Consider the following 26,878-nt stretch of genomic DNA (forward strand, 5'->3'; position numbering starts at 1 on the left):
AGCTCTCACTGATGTCACCTGGCAGGAGGCCAACTTCAATAAAGAAAAAACTTGTGTAACACCACAGTCCATGTCTATTCAGACATGCGCTCTGAGAATAGCTTTCTGGCAGGGTCTGAAAAAGGTTGTGAGAAAGTGGAGAAACCACAGCGAAGAATAAAAACAGAGCCAGATGGCGTCTAAAATGCATGTGGGGAACTTTGAAAAGAAAGAAAAGCAGTGTTATCTTCCAGTAGAAAGAGGAAAGAAGCAGAAGTCTGTTTGGTAGCTGTGTTTCGTCTTCCTGACTTTATTACCGGAAAGACAAAACGATGAACTCAGCCTCTTAAACAATGACTGTGTGTCTTACAGACATCTAAGATGTACCTGTTTTTGAAAAGCTTTATTAGGTTATCTATATTTAGGTAATTATTGAATCAGTTTGGGGTAAATACCCATGCTCATATAGTGAACACTGTCTGGGACTTTTACAGCGCTGGGTTGTGTCTCACAGTAAATTAGCCTACTGGAGTAGATTTTCTGTGCATCATTAAAGCTAAGGAGCCGAATAACAGGCCGTCGTCTGACCCCACGTTGTGCTGCAACTCCATTAAACTGAGGCAGTACTGTAATGAGAGCCTGCTGGGAAAATGATATGTCTGTATAGTGGCCTATGGACTGGAGGGTACTAATCTACTCCTCTGATTACAAACATCCAGAACTGTTGCTAACACACCCCCAGACACACAGTATTATGCAGGGAGTGGACACACCTCAGCTGCACACAGGGATTGTGCATTTCTGTGAACACAATGGACTCTGTGGGCAGGGCGAGGCACAGAACAAACTAGACCCACAATGTCAGTTTCAGATTACCCTATAAAGTGGATGAGCTACAGTAAAGTGGCCCCGCTCACCCAGTCAGTTGTAAACAGAAATATAAATAGGATGAAAAATAGGTTACAGTTTTGTAAGGAACATTTGGCGGCACCACAGAACATAGAGATTGAATGCTTAAAAAAAATAAAATTCTCTCCTGATACTCAGGGTTGAGTATTGACCAATACTGAGTACCTGTCCGAAGAATAATCAAACGTTCAACTGTACTTGCTACTGTCTAAAATGTAATGTATTTAATTGTGAATCACTCTTCAAGTGTAACTAAACAATATCCCATGCTTATTCACAAGCAGTTCCTAGAGTAGTAGAGTGAGGCAAACTAGGTCAGCGAGTGAGTTTGAACAAGATCAGGCCTCTATAATGCAGACAGCTGAATCATAGTGTCACTGCAGTACAGGGTGTGATTCATCTGTCTGTAAACAGATCACTCATTGACACTTAAAACAGTCACCTATCATGCAATTGTATTGACACTGTATCATAGGTGACACATGACTTGCACTTAAGGTTAATATCTGGCATGAAGCATAGATGAGAAAAACAGGAACAATATGAGTGAATGTCCGAATAAGACTCCTAAAGGAAGCAAAGATAAACTGGTGAAGTTTAGATATCACGCATGGACTCCTGGTTCCCTGCATGAATTTATTTTAAAAATAGGGGCGAAGAGCAACCAAAACATGGCTATTCTCACACGGATCACTTGACCTTTAAACCGCTGCTCCTCTCCATTAGGAAGATTGTTTGAAATAGCTGGAGCAATCTCAAACTTAGGGTTAGGGTTACTAGGAGACAGAATCTTTGTCAGGAACAAACACAGTTTGGCAAAAGTCTGTCATTGAAAAGCAAACTGAACACTGACAGAGCTGTAAGAACAATAGGAGCTTTGTGACAGTTCACATGAAAATCAGGCAAGCTCCGGCACCCTCTTTGAGGGTACTGCACATCCTCGGTAGAAAAAAAAAAGCTGATGAGCCTGACACTGATCTCTTGTAGAATGGTATAGCTTTTATCAGGACCTATTTGGAAAATACTAAACATCTTTAATGAAAAATATTTCAGACTGTGAAAGTTTTCAGTGCATCTGAAATGCAAGATTCTTCATGAGACTTTACTCACACTGACACACTTTTCCACTGTGTTAACTTTGCATTGGGGGAACCAGCACTGTGCAGAGGGTCTGGGGTCATTTGCTAGTGGAAAGGAATTTTGCTCTTCAACATGTTCAGCTTCGACAGTTTGCAGTGAGACACACAGGGTGTAGCTAAAAGGGTTTGTAATATGAAAGGATGCCGCTCCACAATCATAATTAAGCAACAAGAAAAGCATCATTTTTTTAATTCAACAAAAGTAAGTACTCTTTATCCACTCCACTCCTTCATATGAGGCAGGTTCAGAAGGAGGAACTATCCTTACAGTCTTTTTGTATGAGGCCATGCTGCAAGAGGCTTTCACTCCCACTAAAACAACCTCACAACCGCCTTCTTAAGTTAATGTTGCATTCCCAATAACCATAAAAAAAAAGTGGTATTTACTATTCATGAAGGGTTCTGTGCAAAAACGAACACATCTTTATATCTTTTGATTCAAAACTTTGAATGCAGCAGGAATATCATCTTTAATATATGCAGGGTTTCAGGACTTTTTAAAGTTAGCATGTAATTATATATATTTTTGTGTGTGTGCTTTCCTGTTTTCTAATTGTTTGATTGATTTTATTTGTGAAGCACTTTGTTACTGAGTGTTTTAAAATTACTTTATAAATAAAGAATGACTTACTTACTTAAGATCTCAGGACAAAGTCATTAAACATGACAACAATCCATTAGAGTGCAAAGCAACTATCAATATAAAGGCCTTATAGCTGTCAAACTGTTGAACTTTTAAGTTATCATTCATGACTAATAAGTTGTTTATTTACTTGATTAGAAGGATATTTGTTTAGGCCATAAAATAGCAAAAAGGCCTCCATAAACTCCAAAAGTTCAAGTGTGTATTATTACATATAAATATATGAAGTAAACTGTCATTAAAGATTGAGAAAACCAGCAACCATTCCATATTCAAGATCTCAGTTAAAATAAGGTCTTGCCGTCAAACCACTGCACTTACCTACTATGTCCTCATAGGCATTCTCCTCTAAAGTGCTTTTTGAATTGGGTCGACTCCGTTTGTCTGCGGTCAGAGTGCCATTCTCTGTGGGAGAGGACGGATATGAAGATGGCAGACTGGTAGCATCCTCTGATGCACACGACTCTCTGAAAAGAAATGAACAAGACATTGCATATTGGCAAACACAAAATTACAAGCAGGAAGAGTCAGTAAGAATCAGCGTCTACCTCAAAAGAAGTGCACAGATAACAGAAACAGTCCAGATGGTGTAAAAAAAAAAAGTCCAGATGGCTGGTTTTACTTCTTCACCACTTGCCAACTACAACAGAGGAACAGGTGGCTAAAAAAACAAGTTCAAGCGTCGACTTATTCCTTAAAAATCTTGAATCACAAGGCTCTAATAAAATACAGAAAAAACAGAAACGGCTGCAGCAACATGTGCTCGAGTCACAAGAAAAGTCACAAGTAAACATGCAGATATCTTACTGTTACCTAGTGTTCTTTGCACGTCACATGTGAAAGCTGCAGAGGAACTTTGCTACACTAGTGCAGGGATCTACAGTACGGGCATGTCGCACCATCGACAGCTTGTGGCTTTAAACTTGGTCTGAAACTGCTCGGGCCACAGGAATGTTAAACACAGAGTCCAAGCAATGAACGTTTTAGGATTTCATCCCCATCTTTACACAGGGACAATCTGAAAAGGCCCCACCCTTACAGAAACACACCGAGGACGCCTGATACTGAGAGCTATGCGTTCAGAATGAAAACAAGACTCGGCTCACATTTAGCAAACAGGGACACACAATGATCCAGTGCTGGATTTCCCCGGTCTCTATAGGATTTCATAGCTGCTATTTTAAAGAGTGTATCATCAATTAGGTGCATAAATTAGTTATTTTTAGCAAGAATAAACTGATTATTGGGGATTTATATTTCCAAATCTCACATTTAATTAGAGCTTCTTTGTATGAATGGCTCCTTGTGATAACCTGTAAGCATTTAAGGAATAAAAAAAGTATGAAGACATCATTCCAGTTGAATAAAACAAAAAAAGCTAGAGAGACAATAAAGTTATATTCAATACCACAAACCTTCATGGGTCTTTTAGGACACATGACATAACCACTCACTTGAATGCATACAATACATTTATCAATATAAAAATATTAATGTTGTAGAAGTTAGGAAAACCAACATATACCATTCATGCATTTGTGCAAAACCAGACACCTAAGTCAGTTGCTCCACACCACCAAAACAAAGCTTTTAAAAATCTTACATGACAACCTTCTAAAACAGTTTGATGCAACAATTCAAGTTTCTCTCTTCGGTATCCAATGATTTCATCTGCTGATACCTTCCACCAAAGTCAATATGTAAAAGGGAGACGATTCAAGAAAACGTTTGTCCACGAGGACGAAATGGAAATCAAACAGATAGGGGACAACATGGACTTTTGAGTTTGAAGTTTATGGTGAGAGATGCATTAAAATATCCTATTATGATAAAACTAGCATGGTAAAAACCAAAGTAATTGTTGCTCTGTAATGTTTCTGTTAGTTTCAACTTTTTTATTTGTTTTTTATCAGTTATGCAATATCTGTAAAAAAATCAGCAAACAGGTGGAACTCAACTTTTATGCAAGGAAATAGCTGATATCTGTGGCACTTCTACCGTAAAAATCACAAAGAAACTGTTCTGTATTTAAAACATATCAACCTTATCTTCTTAATAAGACACCAATATGATTGTTGTTGACACCAATATGGAGTTGGTGTATTGGAATTGTGCAACACCAACATCCAAACTCTACAAGCAGAAGCACATTGTGACTCACTTTTCCTGGATCTTCACTGGGGTGCTCCCTTCACTCTTTGTCCGTGTCATGCAGGGTGCAGGAGTGGATGGCAGAGGAGGGGGAGACTCAGAGGCTCTGTTTGGAGGTAGTCCATTGGCTGACAACAGGCCCTTCTGATCCCGTTTGGCGTCGTACTCAAAAGTGCGTTTGGGTTTGGGTAAGGGGTTGACTGGCTGACTGGGGGGTTCTGGGCTCTCAGACCTGGCTGAGCTCACACTAAACCTTTGCCTGAGTTTGGAGAGCTTATCAGGCACCAAGGCTGTATCTGGTTCAGTGGCAACCGAGCAAATGCTGCTGCGCTTACTGCCGCAAGTGCTGTCCAAGTCATCACCTATGATAAAAGACTTCTGTCTTGTCTTATCTGGTGCATAGCAGTTATTCAGAAAACGGGGAGGGGACTGGCTAGGGTTCTCCTTCAAAGCTTGTTCTATCTTTTGTATCCTGTTGAGGACTGCTGAAGTCTCCTTCCGAGTAGAGAGGGAACGCACAAATGTCCCTGAGGACTCTGACTTGGCTATCCTTTTTTGGAAGCGACCTTTTTCTGAAACGCCTTCCTCCTCTTCCGTCTCTGTGTAGGAACATTCAGAGAAAGCTGTGCTCATCCTGCGAACTCCCTTAAAGTCAAACGTTTTCTCACTGCAGGGTGAAGAGAGCAGGCTGGGGCATCCTTCACTGCCCCCGACACGCTCTCCTCCTCTTTTATCCAGACACAAGCTCATCCTAGGCAGAGCTACCCTTCTGCACTCCCATTCTGAGATCTTCTTGCGGATCGTGGTAGGGGGAACACCTGCTAACGAGCGTGTGAGAGAGAGAGAACGTTTGTGACTTTGGTTAGAGGAAGGCCCCAGTGAGAGCGTGCTCCAACTCAGGGGCCGACCATTCAGTCCATCCCCCGGAGAAATATCCCCCTGTCTGTCCTTTGGACTCTCCTGACAGGTCTTGGTTTGAGCGGGGGGCTTATAGATGGAGAGCCTGTTGTCCAGGCAGCTGATGCTCTTTGACTTGGTGAGACGGCCTTGGAAGTTTGTGTCGCCCGTGAGGGACGCACCGCTGCACAGGCTGGAGGTCTTGCTGCTCCAACCAGCACGGACCAGGAACCGGCCGTCAGTCCTGGCGTATCTACTCTGCTTTCCAGAGGTCTCACTATCGCTGAGGAGAAGCTGCTGACTCTGCCCCTGACTCACAGAGAGAACGGGACCCGGAGATGTGGACTGGCACCTGAAACAAGACAGAGAACAGTATGAATACAAATGTAAACATTTCTTTTAAAATGTAGACAAAAAAACGTTATTAAAGTTTTATTTTCTTTCTTTTTTTTATGAAGTTATCATAATTAAAGTTCAGGAACAGGACCTCGCTTCCTTCACCTGTGCCTACCTAATGTCTTTACCTACATAAATGTATGTACATATCAAACATCCTGAGTTCTCAAGACCGTACCCCCCAAACCCTGTTCCTCTCCCCCTAACCCCTAACCCTAACCCACCCTTACTCGACCCTTCAAAATAAACTAGTTTTATACTGTGCAATAGCAGAGCCTTGCTAGTGAACTATATGCAAACACTTATTTGCGGGGTAATGTTTTTATATATTTATGAATTGATTGGGCGTCAGGATTGTTATTGGATTGGAGACCTGTTTTTCAAAGTAACCCAACCACTTAGCTAAATAGCTGCTTAACCTCCAACATGAGTTGTGCGAGTAAGCATCAAGTTTGCTACATTCCACACAAGCCGTCTTAAATTCTTTAGTCTAAACTACTCTAGTCAGGTACTGTACCAACACCAACATCTCACTCGGTAGGAAACACATAGATGACTGTGCAATTTGTAGAGACACAAAACAGGACAAGAAAGATATGGGTCTAAAAAATCTGGTAAATCCAAAACTCTGTGACAAAACTTGAAGCCAAGTTGTACTCATAATTTTGTTTGATTAAAAAAAAAAAATCAAGACGATTTTATTCAAGCAATCATTAAATATGATGTCAGTGAGCAGACCCCATCACCACCATAGACTGTTCGCCTGAATATCTGAAGTTAACATACAGTTTTATGTGAAAATGAAAAAATGTAATGAATGAAGTGGCTGAAAGTCTTTCTACTGTTCATAATTGAATGTACTACAACAATGATCTCAACATTCTATGGAATTTCACTGTTTTAACCAGTTTAATTATCATTATGGTATTATTGAACCAGATAGGCAAATCTTAAAATCTGCCAACAAATCCAGAGCTTGAAAAGTCACGTAATGTGGAACAGATGTGAGAAAACTAAAGAATCAGCTGAAGATTCTGAATTCATTCCCCGAGATCAAAGACTAGAATGAAAACCTGATCCACTTATTCAGAAAAAGCCACAGGAAAATATTCTGACTTTGGCAGCATGAGATTAAAATAAAGGCCAAAGGAAATATAGACTACATTAAAATGCCACTGTGGATTTTTCCACATGATCATAATAACTTGAGAGGAGACTCAGTGTGGACCTCACACAGTAAGCAGTGAGATTTATTACTGCAGCCTTACCTGTAAGTTCCTCACAACAATCCTCTGTGGTCCTCAGGTCTTTTTTGATCCCTGCAGATAAGTAATATAGGAGCTACAATAGTCCCACGGTCACTGCTGATTGCAACACCCCAAGCAAACTATCTCACGGTGTCCTTTCCAGACTTTTCCCTGATACCTCACTACTCATAGTCCTTGAGGAACTGTGTCATGACTTGGAGGCTGGCTAAGTCTTGCGAAAGTGAGGAGGCATTTGCAGATCTGATGTCACAGCGTTATGGTTAGAATAACAAGCGTTATGGGAGGAGGAAGCTGAGGGCTGTAAACTCTGATCCAACAGTGCAGGTTGGGACACATCTCCTTTCACACCTCTCTGCCCTTCCTTGGTTTCACTCCTCCAGCTCCAGGGTGGGGAGACTTTTACAACGGCTAGGAGCCTGCAAGCCGCATGGATGATGGATGCTTCTTATCTTACTTTCCCTGAAGAAATATGAGGATTAGAAAAGACGGCTTATGTATGGAGGGTTTCTTTTACCGCTGGTTTGTAGTATCCTGAATGATACTCAAGAGATTTAAAGGGCACAAGGCTTTTGATACGGACTTATCAGAATGATAGATTTGAACTTTTATATCCCTGACCATAAATTCCACAGCTATAAAAATAAATAAATTATAATGCCCTAGTTTATAAGAAGCATGGTCTCAATGTTGACTCACATTGACTGTGGGCGTGTCAGAATGCATTTTATTTCACTCAATCATGGGAAGAATATAAAAGCATCCAGGTCATTAACACACATAATTTACACTGCTGAAACATAATTTTTATTAGGCAAGAACAGATATTTTTTACACATATTACATTGCAATCAAATTGATATAGACTCTGTTCTCAGTTCTTCTTATCTTTCTTGAGAATTCATAAATAAAGACATTTTGGTGACAATAAATGGTTAATATCACATGACCACCATTATGTCGTGGTAAACAAATATTTCTTTATGAATGTGCAGTATATTTATACAGTGTGTGTGTGTTCTTTAAATCCTTAACTGTTTATAATAAAGCAAACAAGAGTTACAGCTCTCAATAAATTAAGAATGAGTCAAATAAAAAACACATTGAGTTTGTTCAAGATTATTTAATAAATATTTGCAAACTGCTTAGGCAAGTAGAGGTATTCACCTTTTAGTGATGTGGATATTATTCGAGGATGTAAAACCTCTACATCATCATACAGTGAGCAATAACAAAAGAAAATTGGCTTTATCTTCCATAAAAGATGAGCCACATTATAATCAAAGCCTTTTTGTCTTCATTAAAGCTTTCTAGATTTATCGAAACAGCTTCACATAAGCCTCTACCCACTGCTGTTCTTCTTCTTCTGCTCTATTTCCTCAGCTGTAAATGAATAGAGTAATAATCTTATTGAGATTATTAATGTCAATTTAATCGAAGTCCATCTTGAAAACAGTCCACCTCCAATCTCAAGTAACATGTCTACAATAAGACAAACAGTCAAAGAGCAGAAAATACTTAATATATACCACATACTCTGATACTCTGATATTAATTAGCAGTCCAACACATGGCATGTTGCACTGGTTCATAAGGGAACAATTGAAGCGTGTTTGGCAAATTCAAATGGTTCTGGATCCTGAGAACTATCTAAACTTCTGCCAACGAGCCTGGCTAAAGTAGAAAGAGAGAGGGAGCAGTGTCCCTGAGGGATCATATCAGTGAGAATGTTTTAGTAGCAACAAGACCAAAATACACAGTAGTGCAATTCTTATGCCAATATGAGACGAGTTCATTGTGTTAATCATAATTCTTCCAATTTTTTGGTCTTTGGTTTGTCCGCCTTTAATGGATTCACATTTGGTCTAATTTCAGAATTCAAACATAAGGGGGGCTCAGGGCTAAATCTACACATGACAATGTTCCACCTGTGTGGCAGTGAATGAGACATAAGATGATGCTAAAGGAGAGAGTCAAAGTCGCTTCATGTTGTGCTTTGTGATTTTTTTTTTTTCAGTGAAATATTGGCTTCATTTTGTACAACAGGAGGAGATGGAGACGCATTGTCCATATTCATATACAGTCAATGACTGAAGCATGATTTTATTAAGATCCTCACTATTGTATATAATGTTTATATTGCAATATAAAACAATGTGATTAAGCTTTTGTGTACTGTATATCTTCTTGTTTGCTGGCTTTGGTCTACACACTTATATCTTATCAATATGTTGCTCTTACATTTGATCTGTTTACAGGTCAGCAGATTAACTTACTGCAAAAGTCAAATCAGCCACTAAAAGAAACCGATTTTAGAGTAGAAAGTCTTCACTCATCTAGGATTGCCTCCTATGATGTCAAGTTAAGTGTAAAATGTTGACGAGGACTTTTTCAATTGATCCAAAATGGAAATATGTGCAGTGATTTTGTCTATTTAGGGGGATGGGGACTTTGAGGGGGTTTCCGGTGGTCTAAATAGTGCCTGTAAAAATAAACCCAGTTTAGACAGCTTCATCTGGTCTGGCCACACATTCAGTACTGTACAAAGAGCTGCATGCCAGTCTGTCACAACCCAACCTCTGGCTCTCACTCAGGCGTTCAGGGCACGCTCACCACAAGCCACTTCCTGTTTCTGACCTTGAGGGAGGGAGCCAATCACGTACATAAACAGCACTTCTACTATTATTGTTCAACATATATGAACTTCATCATTCAACAGCACTTTCATATATATTCATGCAAAACTCTGGTACATGTTTCTTTACATTTGCAATATTTGAGTTTGTAGTTTTAATTCAGTGAATGTGCTTGTTTGGATTTATAAAACTCTCTCTTTATGCATTGTCAGCATGTTTCAAGTTGCTACAAAACCTCTCAGGATTGCTTTTGTGGTTAATTGAGATCTCTGAGGTGCGGCATACTTCTTCAAAGTACAACAATAAAGAGGGACCGTCCTGCAAGAGCGACATTTTCATTTACTCTCTCACCGAAGTTCACAGAAAACATAAAAATATATATTTTTTTGCTTTGCTTTGTATTGATTTATCCACCACGTGGAGGATGTGTGATGATGTAATTTGCCCTAGAAAAGTATTCCTGGTTGATTTCATGATTTCAGGGAATGTATTGTTTAGCAATATTCACACATTTCTCTCCATCCTTTCCTCGTGAATCTGCAAAGCATCTCATCCTCACAAGCTTTTAACACGATCTGTACAAATCTTAGGTACTGAGTCCACAAGGAAAGCAGTTTACAAGTAAATTAAGTTATCTACATCCGAATATTAAGATCAAGCTTGACATTTGTGTGGTTTGCCACTTCCAGTATGCCTAATATACCCAATAAGTAATTACAGAGTGGTTGCCAAAAGATACTTCATGTTTCGTGGTGTGAGAACAATTTCGACTTCCTCATCAGCACAGAGATGAGGTAGACTTTATTTATTCAAAGTGTAGCTTTAAAATATATTACAATACAGACAAAAGCATCATTGCCAACAGAAATCTTTCTTAAAATCAGCCACAAGACCATCACAAGGTGTAAACAAAGACTTCACTTCACAGCTGTGACGCACCATGATCATGTGTGACTACGCTTGCAAGATGAGACTAAATCTTTTCTCACTAGTCATCCTTTTCCTAAAAAGAGTTTGTGATAAAAAAAAGAGTCAGATGATAAACTGTGAGAATGAACAGTCTAGATATCATATCATTCACAAAGTTTGTTATTCTCTCCCAGCAGGACACTGTCAACTCTCGACATGCTAACACAAGCTTAGCTCCGTACTCACAGCTCAGAGCTGGATGGGGCCCTCGTCCAGAATACAGGATCCTGCTTGCAAAATCTCTGGAAGTCTTATCATGACTTACAATCACTGATGTTTTTTTCCATGTGCGGAGGATAAAAAAAGGATAAAGGCTGTTCATTGATTGGAAGAGGTGGATAAAAATGAATGAGCTGATGAGTTGTGTCTCTTTTTAAAATCAAAGGGCAACGCACTCTAGACAGTTGAGTAGTCTGAAACCATGTTATCTGACTGGAAGTGCACATTAACCAGCTCACTCTTCCTGTCCCAGATGTCACTGACCTGTCGGGGACGTCCCGCGGAGCTTTACCCCCTCCTGCACGGGCCACAGCCTTCGAACCCTTGTTGGCTGTCATGTTGGTCTGCAAACCGCCCACTCACCTGAAGGACAAGCACAGAGATCGTCAACATTAAAAAAAAACTGCAGTATGCAAATATACATTAAATAGGACTACGGTAGTTTTTTTAAAAAGGGTTCATTCTTGTTATGGAAATGTACATAACTCCAGCTCCACATCAAATAAAGAAAATCTGTCAGACCACAGCCAGGGACCGCAACAAATATTTGATGAACCATCAGAATGAACAGGTCAACTCGTGTTTTTAGACTTGGCTTTGCAGCTCTGCACACCACATTAATGTTGACCTAACACTTTTTTTTACTCTGCATCAAAGGGAGCCGCACAGCTGATATTATCTTGACTTCTGAAACTTCTTCAATTTGACAGTTAAAAGAGAAACTTTGGAGCAGAGCAGAATGGTTGCAGTTGTACTTGACACCTTTTCATAAAGCTAATAACAATATCTCACAAAGTAACCCACTTCCCTACAGGTGTTGAATCTTTCGTGTAAACATTGAAGAGGAATTTCAACAAACTCAGAGCAAGAGGAATAACCAACACAGCCTGTAGAGGAGCAGAGTAACAGAAAAAAAAAAGTAACAGATGCTCCTCCGCTTTAAAATGTCTATTTTTGCATCAAACAACATCAAATTACATTACTGCAAAAAAAAAGATCTCAGCTGACATTTTTAAACAAGGTCATGATGTTGTGATTTGGCTTCTAGCCAGGGAAGAAATGAGGAAAGGCAGCCATTGCTGACACGGCAGATTTATTTCAGAGGCTGTCTTCAGGTTAGCTGCCGATATTTTAAAAATTATTCACCACAGAAAAGCCTTTTATACAATGTACAGCAGCAGCGGATAAATGAACATGTAATGGTAATGTAAAGAGTAGTAACAAGTGATATTCAGTACTGATGATATAGAAATTTGGAGACCCACACCATTATTTAGGAGAGATTATCAGCTGATGGTATATTTTACTAAATGACACAAAAATAAGCAAACATTTTTGTGAAGGATTCATCTTTTTTTATGTGACTCAAAAACATGTCAGTGCTCTCTTGAGGACAAGCTGTGATGAAGATGGTGTTTACTAATTGAATTACCATTCTGTTCATTGTTTCAGCATTGATTTTATAATCACTTATCAACAATATCTAACATACTGATACACAGTATCTGAGTTTGGCTGATCCATACAAATTAAATAGTAGAGCTCCAGTGTCTTTTGATGCTGCTTGTTATGTCTTCATTTACCAAGACATTTCCTCCACTAATGAGAATGAATTGATTTGAATAGTATTGTTGGTCATTGTAGTTCCATACTGGAGAAACACAGGGGCTAACCCTTGAAAGGACAGCTCATGTAACTATTAGAAACTTACTGAGAAACAATTCTTCTTTTTAGATTCACAACTATTAAAAACATGTCTGTGAATATGTGCAGACATGGCTTTCTGTGTTAGGTAGGGATGCTCTTCTGTCATAGAGAACACCCTCCTAAATGCATGTTATTTTAAAGTTTCATGTAACATCCTCTTACAAGGGAAAACAGTTAAGACATCTTCTTTTGATAAATGTTTCCTAAGCTTAATATCTCACATCAGACAAGCAGTTAGTTAAACCTTCCTTTCAGTTTAAAGTGTTGGTCAATGGCCCTCTAAATCACTTTCTAAAATGCAGCAATGGCCCTTTGAAGGGCTCAAAGTGATTGTTCTGGTGCATAAGGAGGTCTAATGCAGATCTCTGGAGATCAGAGGTGGAGGATGGGAGGGTGCTTGGAAGCTTGGTTTGTTTACAGGAAGTTGTTGTATGAAGAAGCCAGCCAACCAGAAGTGGAGCTAAGTCCTATAGAGACAGATGAGGAGAGAGAGGGAGCATTCCTGCTGTCAGCTATTTCCTGTGACTGTGTGCACGGTGCTAAGATGACGAGCATGCATCATTATCTTCATCAGACTCTTAAGAGTGATGACTGGCTTACAACCCTCCAGTACAACTTTTCTCAGAACGCTATATTATTTAATCTTATGTCTTCTTCTATGCAGGCGGTCCTGTAGGATTCAGTAAGGAAATGTAGTAAAGTTTGCAAGGGAACTATATCAGACAAAATAATCATTCTTCCAAAATTGGACGCAAATGGTTTCTGTAAATCACAGAACTTTGGCTTATTTTGGACAAGCATGGTTTTAGGGTTTTTAAACACACATTTTGGATTACCTAATGGGGCATAAATTAGTTAAATAATTGATCCATAATTGCATGATTAAACTAAACAAACTATTCATGGGAAGCTCAAACACAAAGGAAAATCAGGACCAACAAAAGCAGAGCCTGAGAAATACAATCTTTAATATGAATCTAAATCAAACCAAACCAGAAATATCACATTCTTTCATGAAATTCATGCACACTGGCAGCTATGTGAAATATTACTTTAGAATACCACCAGCAGAAACAATACGGTGTGTTTCGGAGGTGAGATTCAGCAATCTCTATGATTCTCTCTCGAACTGAAACATTGAGCGTCTGTCATTTCAATTTGTTACACCTTCAATCAACCATTACTATCAGATAAAACACTGCAATAAGCTGCCAGGAGCAAAAAAATAAATAAATATATAAACTGTTTTCATTTTTTATGGAATTAGCTCTCATACTTTGCTAAAATAAAGTCAAGAACAATGTTTGTTTTGATATAATCACTGTTTTGTAATCTTTTGGACAGGGAAAGCTACAATCACAGAAATGGGTCACACAGGCCCGAGATGGACTGAGCAGTGTAAACATTGAGGCGTTAGCCAACTGACTTCCTGAGGCCTGATAGCATCTCTCAACACGAAATAACTTGCTTTAAACAATCACTGCTGAGAACGCTCTGGAGTACCTTTAAAGTGCATTCAACCAGATTCATGACATGTTTCCTCCAGAGATTTCATAGCACAAGGCAAGCAAACGGTCAACAGCTACATGTTGGGGATGTTTTTTTAAAGTCTTGATGACACACTTGACTTGGTGTTAAGATGTTTGCGGTTTTACAGATTGAGGCACAATGTGGATTGTGTAGCTGCAAAGCATTTTTGGCAAAAGGTCCAATTAATTTGCAGAACTTAAAGTTGCTGTTTGCGTCATACATCATTTCAAATGATAATGATATGCTAAAAAAAATATGAATATGTTAACAAATAGATGAATAACATATGGTTCTTCTGAAGCTCTTATAAACTCTTATGAGCTTGTTGCTTATTTGCCCATCCAAAACATATGAAGAAATATTAACGTTCATTTGAAGAAGAACCCACTGATGTTGGATGACATGGTGATTTTTGTAGTTGAAATAACAAAAATCTTTTAAGTGTGAATTATACACCAATCTCTGCACAGATATATGCGCAGGTACTCAGAATGCTGGTTACTTGAAGCACTCTTATTTGTCGAAGAATACTTCATACATAGCTTTCTGTCAGACGACAGTCGGTGAAGCTCTGCTTTATGTGTGAAATACATTCATAGGAAAACAGAGATAACTCAACTTCTAAATCACATAATGAATTGCTTTCTACAATACAGGTTCTATTGAGTATCTGCCTACCCTTTTCCTCAGCTTTAACTTTAAGTGGTGTTTATCTAAAACCAGATGAATGCATGTCTCTAAAAAACACTAATTTCCGCAAGTTTTGGTTAACTGTTTGGTTTTGGTTAATTAAATTATTCATTTTTGTATTTAACTATTGAGCTCTGAATATGTATATCATATAGAACAGACAACATTAGTATAGACACTTTTATCCAAAGCGACATACATCAGAGAGTAAGTACAACACAAGCAAGGATCTAGAAAGGAGGAAACAAAGTCAGTGTGCAAAAGATCATCTTTCAGTCTGATCGGACACACAGGTGTGTGTAACAATACACACAATATCAACATAACCCTAAAACACACTCACATCCATTCCAACCACCCAAAACAATCACCTGTCACCTTTTAACTCACATCATTGTACCTACCTGTTTACACATCAGGACTTCTAAAAAATGACAAGTCTCCACCTGCCACCTCCTGAACTGTAGCTTGACAATTATTTCTGTTCTTACTAGCTTCATCAAACAATACATTAAACCATGAAGATAAAATACTTTTTCCATATTTCATATTTGAATACTTGTACTGCCATTTCTTCAAACTCAACACAGAAATTATAAACTCATCTATGAGTTTGTGTCTTCGGCTTCATTCTCAAATTGAAATCCTCAAAGCAAAGCGGTCTCTCGAGATACATACTCGAAAACCAACATCTGAATGATCTCCTTCACCATTTCCAGAGTTTTTCCTGCTTTTGTCATCTTCATAAAAGCACTAATTGATTACATGAGACGCATATCAATGACGCATATTTTCCTAAGCCACCAGAGCAGATTCCTTCACCACAGCAGTGTCTCCATTCGACAGTTTGGAATAAAGAGCCCTTTGTGTTCAGCACGTCCTTGAGAGGGACATGTGGTTAAAAAGTAAGTCTTTTATCAGCTGTTTGCGTGTGTGCACATGTGTAATATGTGAAAGAGGTAAATATCTTGCATAAGAGAGCGCACACATCCTTGGTCCTGTCACTTCTGATGGATCATCTGATACACAGTTCACTCCACTACATGAAGGAATGTACTAATATTTGCCCTATCCATCAGTCTGCGGCTGCATTCAAAATATTAAAGAATGTTTTCAGAGGGTGGAAGAAAGCCCAGGAGTTGGGCAGAAACACCTGCATCATATGCCAAGGATTTCTTTCTCATTCAATAAAGACCTCAAAAATGCTCTGTCCATGCACCTGGCACTTGATGTCCAGGGCCCGATTTAATCTAGGAATTTTATGACGTCATTCTGGACAAAGTCAGATCTTTGTTAATCCTGAAACATGCAGAAGCAGCTACCATAAACGCAGGCTAATACAATCTTCTTTGGTCCAATGCTTCTCTGCTTTTTCTGGCTGACCTGTTCCTCACTTTCTGCTGATTTAGCAACCTGACTTCAAGGATTTAAAAAAAAAAAAGAATCTGCAGAGCATCACAAGCAAGCCAAGAAGCTATGAGGAAAGGAAGAGTGAAATCTCTGCAAATGATCAACTCTTTCCACATGTCGCATCGCACATGCAGCCGTGAGCCCACACACTGGTCCACGACATTGTTTGAATATCTGCAGAGAGACCAGTTTTGTCCACTACGGATACAAAGAGACTTTAGATGGGTCCAACCATGTTACACTGAGCATTGCAGGAGATTTACATACAAAAACCATGTGTTGCATGTTGGGGAATTTTTTTTTCTCTCCAACAGACTTTTGTAATATGCTAAATGTGTAAATAACCAACCGTCTCTGGATAGTGGTTTCAGCCTGACAGCCTTAATGTGTCTCCATATAAAAGAAAACCACCAAGGTTGATGCTACTGGCAGTTGTACATAGCCATACCTACATAATTACCTCCACACTCCACCACATGCTGCCACTGTATAGCTCTGTAGACCAGGTGGAACCAATTCTCAGAATCTTTTTTTATCTCCTCTTTTAGCAGTTTCAGCTATTTTCTTTTCTAGACTGATCATGGCATATTTTCTCTTTGGGGAAAAGACCAAAAACCCTTCTGTGTAACCTAGATATGAGCATGCACAGCTGCAGAGGCAGGCATGTGGAAAACGGGCTTATGTCCATCTGAGCTGCAGCAGGGGGGCAAGCGTGTGTGTGTGTGTGTGTGTGTGTCACAGAGATGACCTCTGACCCACAAACTTTGACTTTTTCAAGGACATACATAAGATAAGATTAATGCTTGTTTGGCTCAGTCTTAGAGTCAGAGTTCAGCTTAGCAAACAAAAACACTGGCAAGTTTTACATCACCTGAGTTTCTGCTCATTGTTGCTACAATGAGACAATCCGTTCGTGTATTAGCTGATAGCATGCTTAAAATGTTAAGCTAATAGGGCTGCGCAACTTATCGCAATTTCATCATTATCGCGATATTGAACTCGCACTGAACACCACAAAAGTCTAAATCTATGGCAATAAATAAGATGGAGTCGTGCTTTTAAGCTATTATGATGTGTTCAGATGAAGCAAACACTTGCTAACAGATAGCTCTTTTTGATTCAGGAGAGACATGTGCATATTGCAGCACAGGTAACGGTAAAACATGAAGAACAGCAAATAGACAAAAAGTGAGTTATAGATAAGTTGCAACCATATGTTTTTCATAATTTTCTCATATTCTGCAAGCTTATTAACTAAGACTGGATTGTTGCTAAAGAAGTCGACATTTCAATAAAATGCTTTTAAAAGACATTAAGAACAGTTTTTTAATCTAATTTTTCTAAAGCACTACTTCAAAACGGATGGACGGATAGACGGATACTTCATTGATTCTGAAATACAATTCTAGACAAGAAATGTATCTCTAGACATAAGCTGTCAGGCAATAAATTGAGATAAGTGGGAGTTATTTTATATGAGAAACATTTTTCTGAATTTTTCTCTTAAAGACGAGAAAGTTTCTCAAACACAGCCAAAAGTGTTTGTATTCAGAGTCAGACTTCAAAGCTGACAGTGTAAGGTCTGTGTGTTTAAATTTCACAAAGACGGCAGAACATCTCCTGGCATGTTAATGTTGACATGGTGATGTCATGGTGCGATGTTATGGCATGCATCACACTAAGACATCAAACGTCAGTAGATTAATTCTGCATAAAAACTGTTTCTGTGACTCACACAACCCACAAGTCATTTTTACAATCTGCCTGTTGCTGTATCATTATTAACGTACAATAACTCTTACAAAATGCAAAGTAAGTTCACACAGTCATCACAGTGCAGAATCTATACAGTAGCAACACGTTTCAGAGGCTGTAAGGCTGTAAGTATTGTAAGACAACAGGATAAAAACTGGTTTAAAAAGGTCTCAACTGGGCAAAAATACAACAAAGCACCTGAAGTTTAGTTTAGAAACATAACTCAGCACTGAGGTGTCATGAGGCTACACAAATTGGAAGTGCGTTTCTTATATAAAAGAAGCCTTGTTTCTAGGTGGTTGATTGGTGTCTTCATCTGAGTGTGGGGTAAAGTTGAGCGAGACAGTCTTGTGCTGAACAATGGATGATACTACAGGTTGAGAAATCTGGTAAAAGACACTGAACAGGAAAATACTCCTACACACCAAACGGCGGTGGCTGAGGTTCCCTCCGGCAAGACCATGAACCAAACTGTTTCCTCATAGCTTTCCGATCAACAGTGTCAGAAAGCCTGCGTCCTCCAAGAACCAGCTGCAGGTCTCAAGAGTGACTGTTAGCTCCAAATCCTAATACTTTGTACACCTGTCGAATCTTGAACCTGCCAATATGGATCCTTGTACTTTATAGATCATCTCATACAAACACCTGCAGCACAGGAGTTTAACCTTACAAAGAGGATAAAGGTAACAGAGAAAACAATGCTGATTAAATATGTTCTCCACCATCATTACTGCAATGATTACTTTGCTTCTTCAGCGTCACTATGAGAAAACATATAATCATGATAATTGATAAATGGTCCATGAAGTTCATGATGGATCAAATATTTTGTAAAAAAATCAGTTTTAAAGGTTTTATGATTAGCTAATATTTGATACAGTTAATTCACATTTCAATGCATGTCATGCTACTAATCACAAATGTCGTGACAGTGAGCTTGAAAACACAAAATATCCAAGAACTGTTAAACAAACACATTTGAATTTGATTTGTACTAATTTAACTGAGGAACTACTTTTCTACAAAGGATGTTGATTATTGTCAGATAACAGATGAATTGTGTAAAGAGCTATAATTGAATTTTTAACATCATGATTAAATCACGTCCATGCTGTCTGGACCAGTGGATAAGGAGAGGGAAAGAAGACTTTAAAGATGATGTTGAGTGAACAATGGTCCTTTTAAAAGCGTCGAATGATAGGCCAGGCTCACTGCTGATAAACAGAGCAGAGAACAGTAAAGAATTTCCTCAATAGCTTTGTGTTGACAGTCCTGTCCAGTAAGAGGGGAAGGTCATTGTTTGATTACACAATAGAAAGAGTTTCAGTGGGGGGGAAAAGTAATAGTAAAACCAGTCACGTCTCTGGTGATACGAGTTGTAATCTGTTAATTAAAATGTAGGCCTATAAATAGAGTTCATGATGGACCCAAAAGTCATCATATTGAGTTTAAAAAAGAACTTTCTGGGTGAACAGTGTTGTTGTGGATTCTTTTTCTGTCTTCACTGGATTATCTTTATGTAGCTCTGCAGTGGATTTACACCAAGCATTATGTGTTAGAGGCATCAGATAGTGTCACCAGAGTAAGTACAAGAGGTCAGAGGATGGATAAAAAAGCTCATCTTTGAGTTAAAGTATGCCTCAAGTCATTTAGAAATTACTGGAGATGCTCAGACCGTGCCTTAAACTTTCATCAACTTTAATTGAAATCTTTGTATTTTTGGCTCAGCCCCAAAAAGTTTGGGCTAAGACAAAAATACAAATCCCCAACTAACTATTTGACTAACAAACAAACAAGCAGCGCTAAAAAATAAAGAAAAAAAACTACAGTAACTGACAGATTATATAAATAAGATAAGATAAAGATAAGATATACTTTATTCATCCCAGCAGCCAGCATACATACAAACACACAACACAACACATATATACATACATATCCCACCCATACAAAAAACATGAGCCCACAATACAGTTTGATATAATGTATTGTATGTTATATAATGTACTGTAATGTTTTGCATAATTAATGCCACTACTTCAATTAACATAGGCTCCTTTTTTGCACATAATACTGAAGTGTGTTAGCCTATGATTGTTCAACATGTCTGAACCCTTTCTATGGAGTCTAGACTACAGAGCCCTGACAGGCAGCAGCAACAAAGAAAAGTGTGCAATCTGTATTTTCAGCATGACTTTAAAACATATGACATAATGAACAGCACAGCATACGTTTAATGCTAATAGAGTTTCCTTTGAGTCTGATCTTAAATACCCTTATCCCTCTGTTAAAACATGACTCTATGTAAAGTTGGCTATCCCACACAGTGTTCAGTTCATAATGCCTGATCCTGAGTTCTGTGCTGTTTCTGTTTATCTGCTGTTGCTTTTGACTTGTTGGATGTTTCAGCAATAACTTGGTTTTATTACAACCCCCACAGTTAGCCTCCTGCATGTATCCGCTCCGCTGGGACATATTTCTTCATTCAAAGTGTCAGGAGAAGAAAAATAGTCCTGTGTTTTAAGTCGGGAGCTTCATCGTTTAACATGCCGATGACCAAATATGGTCACGTGCAGCTAAGGACTACGTTAAACACACATTTTAATGCACTTTGAAACTTTTAACACAACTTTTAACCTGTTTTTCACCATAGCTTTTTACCCATGTTTTCATATCGCTACTGGCTACAAGTTTAACCCCCCCACCCCCCATGTTTGAACTCGTCAATTCATGAATAAGGCGGCTTTTACCTCCGAGTTTCTCCTCACGTCCATGTCTGCTGTTGACATTTCCAGATTATAATCCCTCTTTTTTTTTTTACAACGCGTTAATCCAGTTCGTCCCTGCGTTGAAAACTTTGGCTGGTTACCTGCACTCCTCAGTAAACTCCGACTGATGTCTTTCCAACAAAAACCGACAAAAAAAAAAATCCCTCCTGCCTCCCCTCTCTCAGCCTGCAGCAGAGTGGAGGGCAGGACTTATTACTATGGAAACGGGTTGTTTGCCCCCCACTTTCCTCAGGATTTGCCCCTCTTGCCCTTCACCTCCTCCTCCTCCTCCTCCTCAGTCAGGCATTCATGCTCTCTGTTCCTTGTTTATTGTCAGGGTGAGGATGAGGAGTTCGGATGAATATTCACGAGATGAAGGCTGCTGATGGGAAGGGAGCATGTTGCCAGCGCTGCACACACACATTGTCACACTGCCGAAAACCTCCACTCAGTGTGAATGCATTTAACCCCGCACAAAGATGTCTTTCACATGTGTAACCAAGCCTCCCATAGAGCAGTTTATAATCTGTTATCTACATGCACAGATACAGTAACTGACTTTAGTGAAAGGCCAGTGGTGGAGGAAGTGTTTAGAGCTAATATCATGCTATACATACATTTGAAATAAATACACTTTTTTACAAGTTATAGCTCTGCCACTTACTCAAAGTAAAATATGGAAACAAATATGACCAAATGTAGCCTACTAAAAGTATTATTAGCTAAATTCACTCATAAAACATTCGTCTTATTAATAGATGATGACATAATAAGTTACTAACTAATCGATAGCCTATTAAGTGATAAAACTTGGTACATCTTATAAATAGGCCTATAGTAGTATAAGCTTGTCTCTTTAACTACAAAAAAAGCAAAAAACAAAGCGAAATAACTAGGCCTATACCTCAAAAGGATTGTTTTCTACTTGTGTAAATTTACTTACATGCCACCACCTGTCATGCATATATAAGCTTAAAAGGCTACTTGCAATGATACTAGAAGTGTGCATGTTTTTTTTTTTTTTTTTTTTGGGGGGGGGGGGGGGGGGGGGGCATTTAAGTGCTTTAACGGTTAAAATTAAAAGTATTTACTATGCAGCAAAACTATCTGTGTCAGTGTTAATGTTGAACATTTAGGCTCATTCAATTTTGACAAATTTATTCATAAAAGATTAACTGGAGTCAAACTTTTACTCCAATCTGAACAGCAGTGTCTTACTAGACATGTAGCTAAGTATTATTCAGTAAATAAAGAAATCATGAATTGATCCAAATATAACCTAAAGAGTAACTAAAAAATGCCTGAAAGTCTTTTCTGAACTCTGCCACATGCAGAGGTGGACCCTCGAACATAACGACATCACGTGTGGGTGTGGCTACAGGTGCAGCAAAGCACAACAGACAACCAACAAGCATCAGTGCTGTTGTGGAATGTGAGAGATCTTTTCCTTTTTGTCTTAAGTTACTCTTAAACTGTAAATAAAGTCAATATGCATCGTTACACTCCACATTTTCATACCCCTGAACAAATCATACATTGCTGAACCACATGTCCAAACTTTAGCTGACCACAGAAATGAAAAATTTCACCCAAAATATAAAATCCCTCCCCAAAGGTTTGACTGAACTCCAGCAGAATTAAAACACTTAACTCTCTCCATGTGGCAGTTCAGTGTGGATTCACAGGATAATAAAGAGCCTTTTTGTAAAGTCAGGTCGTAAAACATTTCAGACATGTGCATGTTCTTCGGTCACATTTCTACAAATACCAGACAACAACAGGATGAAAAAGCCACATGAATTCCAAACTTGTGTGGTATGCTCCTCAGTGGTAAAGTGGGCAGCAGCCAGTAAAATGTACTCATTTGTTCATCTGTTTAAAATACAGGAAAGTAAAAAAATCATTTCATGTAGCACCTACAAGATCACACATCAAGGTGAACACAATCTATCTGTCCTGTGGGTGGTACAGGGATTATCTTAACTCAATGGATCATCACCTAAATGAAGGGATTTTACTGTTAGGACGTATGGAGTATTTACAAATTCTGAATGTGTAATCCCCTTTGAATGAGATTTCTATTAATTCAAGTTTATTTATAAGGGTGCATTTAAAAATAGAAATACTGTCTATTGGTTGTATACCTTCCTTCAGACGTTTTGCATGTGACAGTGTCTACCACAGAACAACATTATACATCTGGTCAGGATGAAGGATATATTAGTACATAAAACAAAACAACAACAACCTAAATTAAACAGCAGTGATTGAATTGCAATCATTGCACATAATGTGAATGTCTCTTCTTCTGGGTTTTATCTCCATAAAGCATAAAGGGTAATTCTTGGGGGGGGGGGTCTCTCCTTTACAAGACAATCTCAAGAGGTCACGATCCGGTTCAGTAAAATATAGAACAGTTCGGTGCAATTCAGTTCTCAATGCAAATTGACTCCTGGAAATATTGAACAAGTTGTTTTCTCATTGCAACCCACTAACTGGCAAATCATTTCGTTAACGTTATTCTCATAAAAGCTTAATATCAGAGTCTGATGAGATTGAAGATGCTGAGCACAGTTTACAGGAGAAACAGCAAAACCTCAGCAAAATGAGGTATAACTTTAGAACCAGGCCATCTGAGGTTTGTATTACATTTTTACCGATCCACGGCTCTGCAAGCGTACGCACTCACATTGAAACGTGTTGTTTTGTTTGCTCAGCAATTACAAATTGATGGGAGTTGTAACTCCTTGACCCAGAAAGAAAAACACACAATGCAAACTTCAAGCCCATTCTGTTCAATCATGACCACAAAGCAGGCAATCTGCTGATGAAGACTTAAGCTCTAGCGCAAAAATGTAAAAGGTAATAGCAAATGTAATGCAACAATATGTTTTAATGTATTGTTTTGAAGTTCCTGTTGAAGCTCATGTGGACAAAGTGGTTGGCCAATATCTTTAGTGTGCTGATCTTGTTCTGTACATGAGTAAATAGTGTTTTTCTGACAAAAGAGTGTCACCCAGCTCTCACTCATTAAGATTAAGGATTACAATATAGAGTAGTCTATCTTGTTGTTGTTGGTCTCGTTTACTTTGGTAAGTCACAGAGGTATCTCAGTCCATTTCAATGTGTTTCATAACCAGCTAAAAGTTCCTCAGGGTACGTAAAATCAGTTTGATTAGGAATAGGAAGAAACTCAAATTCACAATATTTAACAAACCTCTTAATAATTACCACATCACCTTCCCTGCAGTAACTTATTTACACCAAATGTTGAAGAACAGCTCGTCTTTAAAACCTGCACTTCACTCACTCGCTTGTGGTGTCTTATCATCCCACAGACCTGGGAACTGAGGAAGTCACAAAAATCCAGACATCCGTCATCACAGTATGTGACATCAAGTCAGCAGGAAGCCTATAGAGCTGTGTTACTGTGTGGCTTTTCTCGGAGAGCCACTGAAAAGGCCTCATAAAGAGTGTCCTTCCTGAAAACACTGCAGATCCTCGCCGCCTGTGCAACAAAAAAGAGCCGAGAAGCTGACTTCTCTTTTTGTTTTTCTGGTTTTTCTACCAGAGCGTAACTTAAGCTTATTCTCTCACAGAAGTTTTCACTGATCGCAGGGCCGTCTGTATTTCTCATTAAAAGCCACATCCTCTCCTTGCATGACATGGAGGCATCAAAGAAAGCTCAAATCAAAACAGAACATGCGTCAGCTCCACGTGTACACTCAGAATTCGTATCTAATGAAATCCTTATATCCATTACGCTAAGCTTCAATCTTCATATGCTTTCTTAAAACTATAGTTTAATTCAGTTTGTAGGTCCTTCTTCTTATACAAGCTATAGCAGGACAATGTCAGAGTTTATTTTCTTTAATAACCCTTTAACTTTATGTGTGTTGGTTAAGGATCCACTCTGAATCCCAAATCCCAAAACATTCATGGGGATTATTCTGCAGCTCTGTGGGGATTTTTCCACCTACACGCTAGATTTCACCTCAGATCATTCTATTTATCTTCTGGATGTTCCTAGGAGTTGGAGGGATGTTTGGCTGTAATAGCTTTACCATTTATCTGCTGTATTTAAAATATATATTCTGCAATAAACACCATATCAGGTTTCAGGAAAAAAAAAAAAAAAAAACCCAGAGGCAACTCCAGGATTAAGTTGACTGAGGCTGAGGAGTCTATGATGGTCTGAGTTACAGCCTGACAGCTCTGACAGACGTACAGACGAGTAAAGACACCTTCCCTCTTAAAAACTGAAGAGCTAAAGCTGCAAGTGTCTTCAACAGAGTCCCTGAAATTATATCATGAAACTACTACTTGTTTTTTTATGTATCTCTTTATGCAAAATATTCTGGATTTGTATTTTAATATTCGGTGGAGAAAATAACTAGAAGTGGAATCTGTCTGATTATTGAGATGTTAAATGAGTTGGCAGCCTGAGGCACATTTCAAACATGTTTTTACTGTTTGCCTGTGTTTTCTCTTGAGTTCTACCCATTCACACAGTAGAATATAACACCAAAATGATACTGAAGACCAGCTTTGAAATCCAAATATATGAACCTAAGTATGAATCTGGGGTGCTTTACTTGTGTATTTTGCATGAATCTTTACACTTCTATTCCAGTACAGGCCAGAGACATTTATCATTACATTTGCAGACACTTGGAGCTACAATGGTTATTTGATCAGTGCACAAATATTTGATCAATGGCCAGCTATTCTGATAATTGATGAAAGGTGTGGAGTCATATTTTAAGAAAATTGTCAAAGTTCTCTTATTCAAGCTTCATAATTGTGAATATTTCTGGTTCCTTTAATCGTCCTAAGCATCCGGTTGTTGACAACAAAAGCCATCTGAGGAATTTAAGAGACACTGATCAACATTTTCACCATTTTGAGACTTTTTATAAAGCAAAAAACTAGTTGATTAACTGTGAAAATAAGTGAATCCCCTGTATTAGCTTCAAAATAAATCACCAAAATGGAGAGAACAGATTGTATGTATTTCTAAGCCCATGAAATGTTGAGCCACGTTGCTAAAATAAAATGATCTAACAGAATATGATACATGGTTGTACATAAAATAAAGCAGTATTTTCTTACTAAAAGTGAACTGTGGATTACCTTGTGTTTATGTTAGAGTATGTATTAAATCACTGATGAACACAAAAACATTATATAAAGTATAATAATCATACGTCAGAAGAACAGGCATATCATGAGTAACACCATGTTACAGAGCATGTACCAAAGAATCAGCTGCAATCTGACAACAGTATCATATCGTGCCATAGGAGCAAGGACTGCAGAGTTTAGCTCAAGGACAATCCTTTATCTCAGGCATTTCTTCAGCTCACAGCAGTTACAGCAGCAGTCTGACTAAGAAACCTTGAAGGCAAATGAAGTGAAATGAGGTTATGTGTGTGTGTGTGTGTGTGTGTGTGTGTGCGTGCGTGTGTGTGTGTGTGTGTGTGTGTGTGTGTGTGTGTGTGTGTGTGTGTGTGTAGGGTGGTAATTGAAGTGAAACTTGTAGGAGCATGAAAGTAGAAGGTAAACAAAGGTTACTGCATCAATACCATAGACACGGATTGTATGGATGGATCAAATTCATAGGCTGAGGCGCCCCCTGTAGGCCAACTCATGCAAATGCAGCACCGCAGCTGAGGGAAAACTACATTTTCTTTAACAAGTCAAACAGAAGATTAAGACAGTCTACAAACATCGACCAAAGTCATCGTGTATGAAAAGCGCACTGCTCAGCCATTCTAAATAAGTCAACAACACGACAAACTATGAAGTATAAACA

The 26,878-nt window shown here is 38.6% G+C and overlaps 1 protein-coding gene across 4 annotated transcripts in view; it reads right to left on the bottom strand.

The window, feature by feature from the left end:
• The window catches only part of dennd2b (DENN domain containing 2B), a 52,650-nt gene that overhangs the window by 25,484 nt on the left and 288 nt on the right, over positions 1-26,878 (bottom strand). The window contains exons 1-4 of one of the 4 annotated variants that reach the window (XM_061037594.1): positions 21,046-21,332; positions 11,468-11,566; positions 4,832-6,070; positions 2,992-3,137 (exon numbers count right to left, since the gene is read on the bottom strand). In XM_061037594.1, coding sequence (XP_060893577.1) covers positions 2,992-3,137; positions 4,832-6,070; positions 11,468-11,541 — 1,459 coding nt within the window. In that variant the 5' untranslated portion in view covers positions 11,542-11,566; positions 21,046-21,332. Of the gene's footprint in view, positions 1-2,991; positions 3,138-4,831; positions 6,071-11,467; positions 11,567-21,045; positions 21,333-26,878 lie in introns of those variants that run through there. The other 3 variants (XM_061037603.1, XM_061037613.1, XM_061037621.1) reach the window with 3 other exon arrangements.

The sequence above is a fragment of the Labrus mixtus genome, chromosome 1 (assembly GCF_963584025.1).
Source record: "Labrus mixtus chromosome 1, fLabMix1.1, whole genome shotgun sequence".
NCBI classification, from domain to species: domain Eukaryota; kingdom Metazoa; phylum Chordata; class Actinopteri; order Labriformes; family Labridae; genus Labrus; species Labrus mixtus.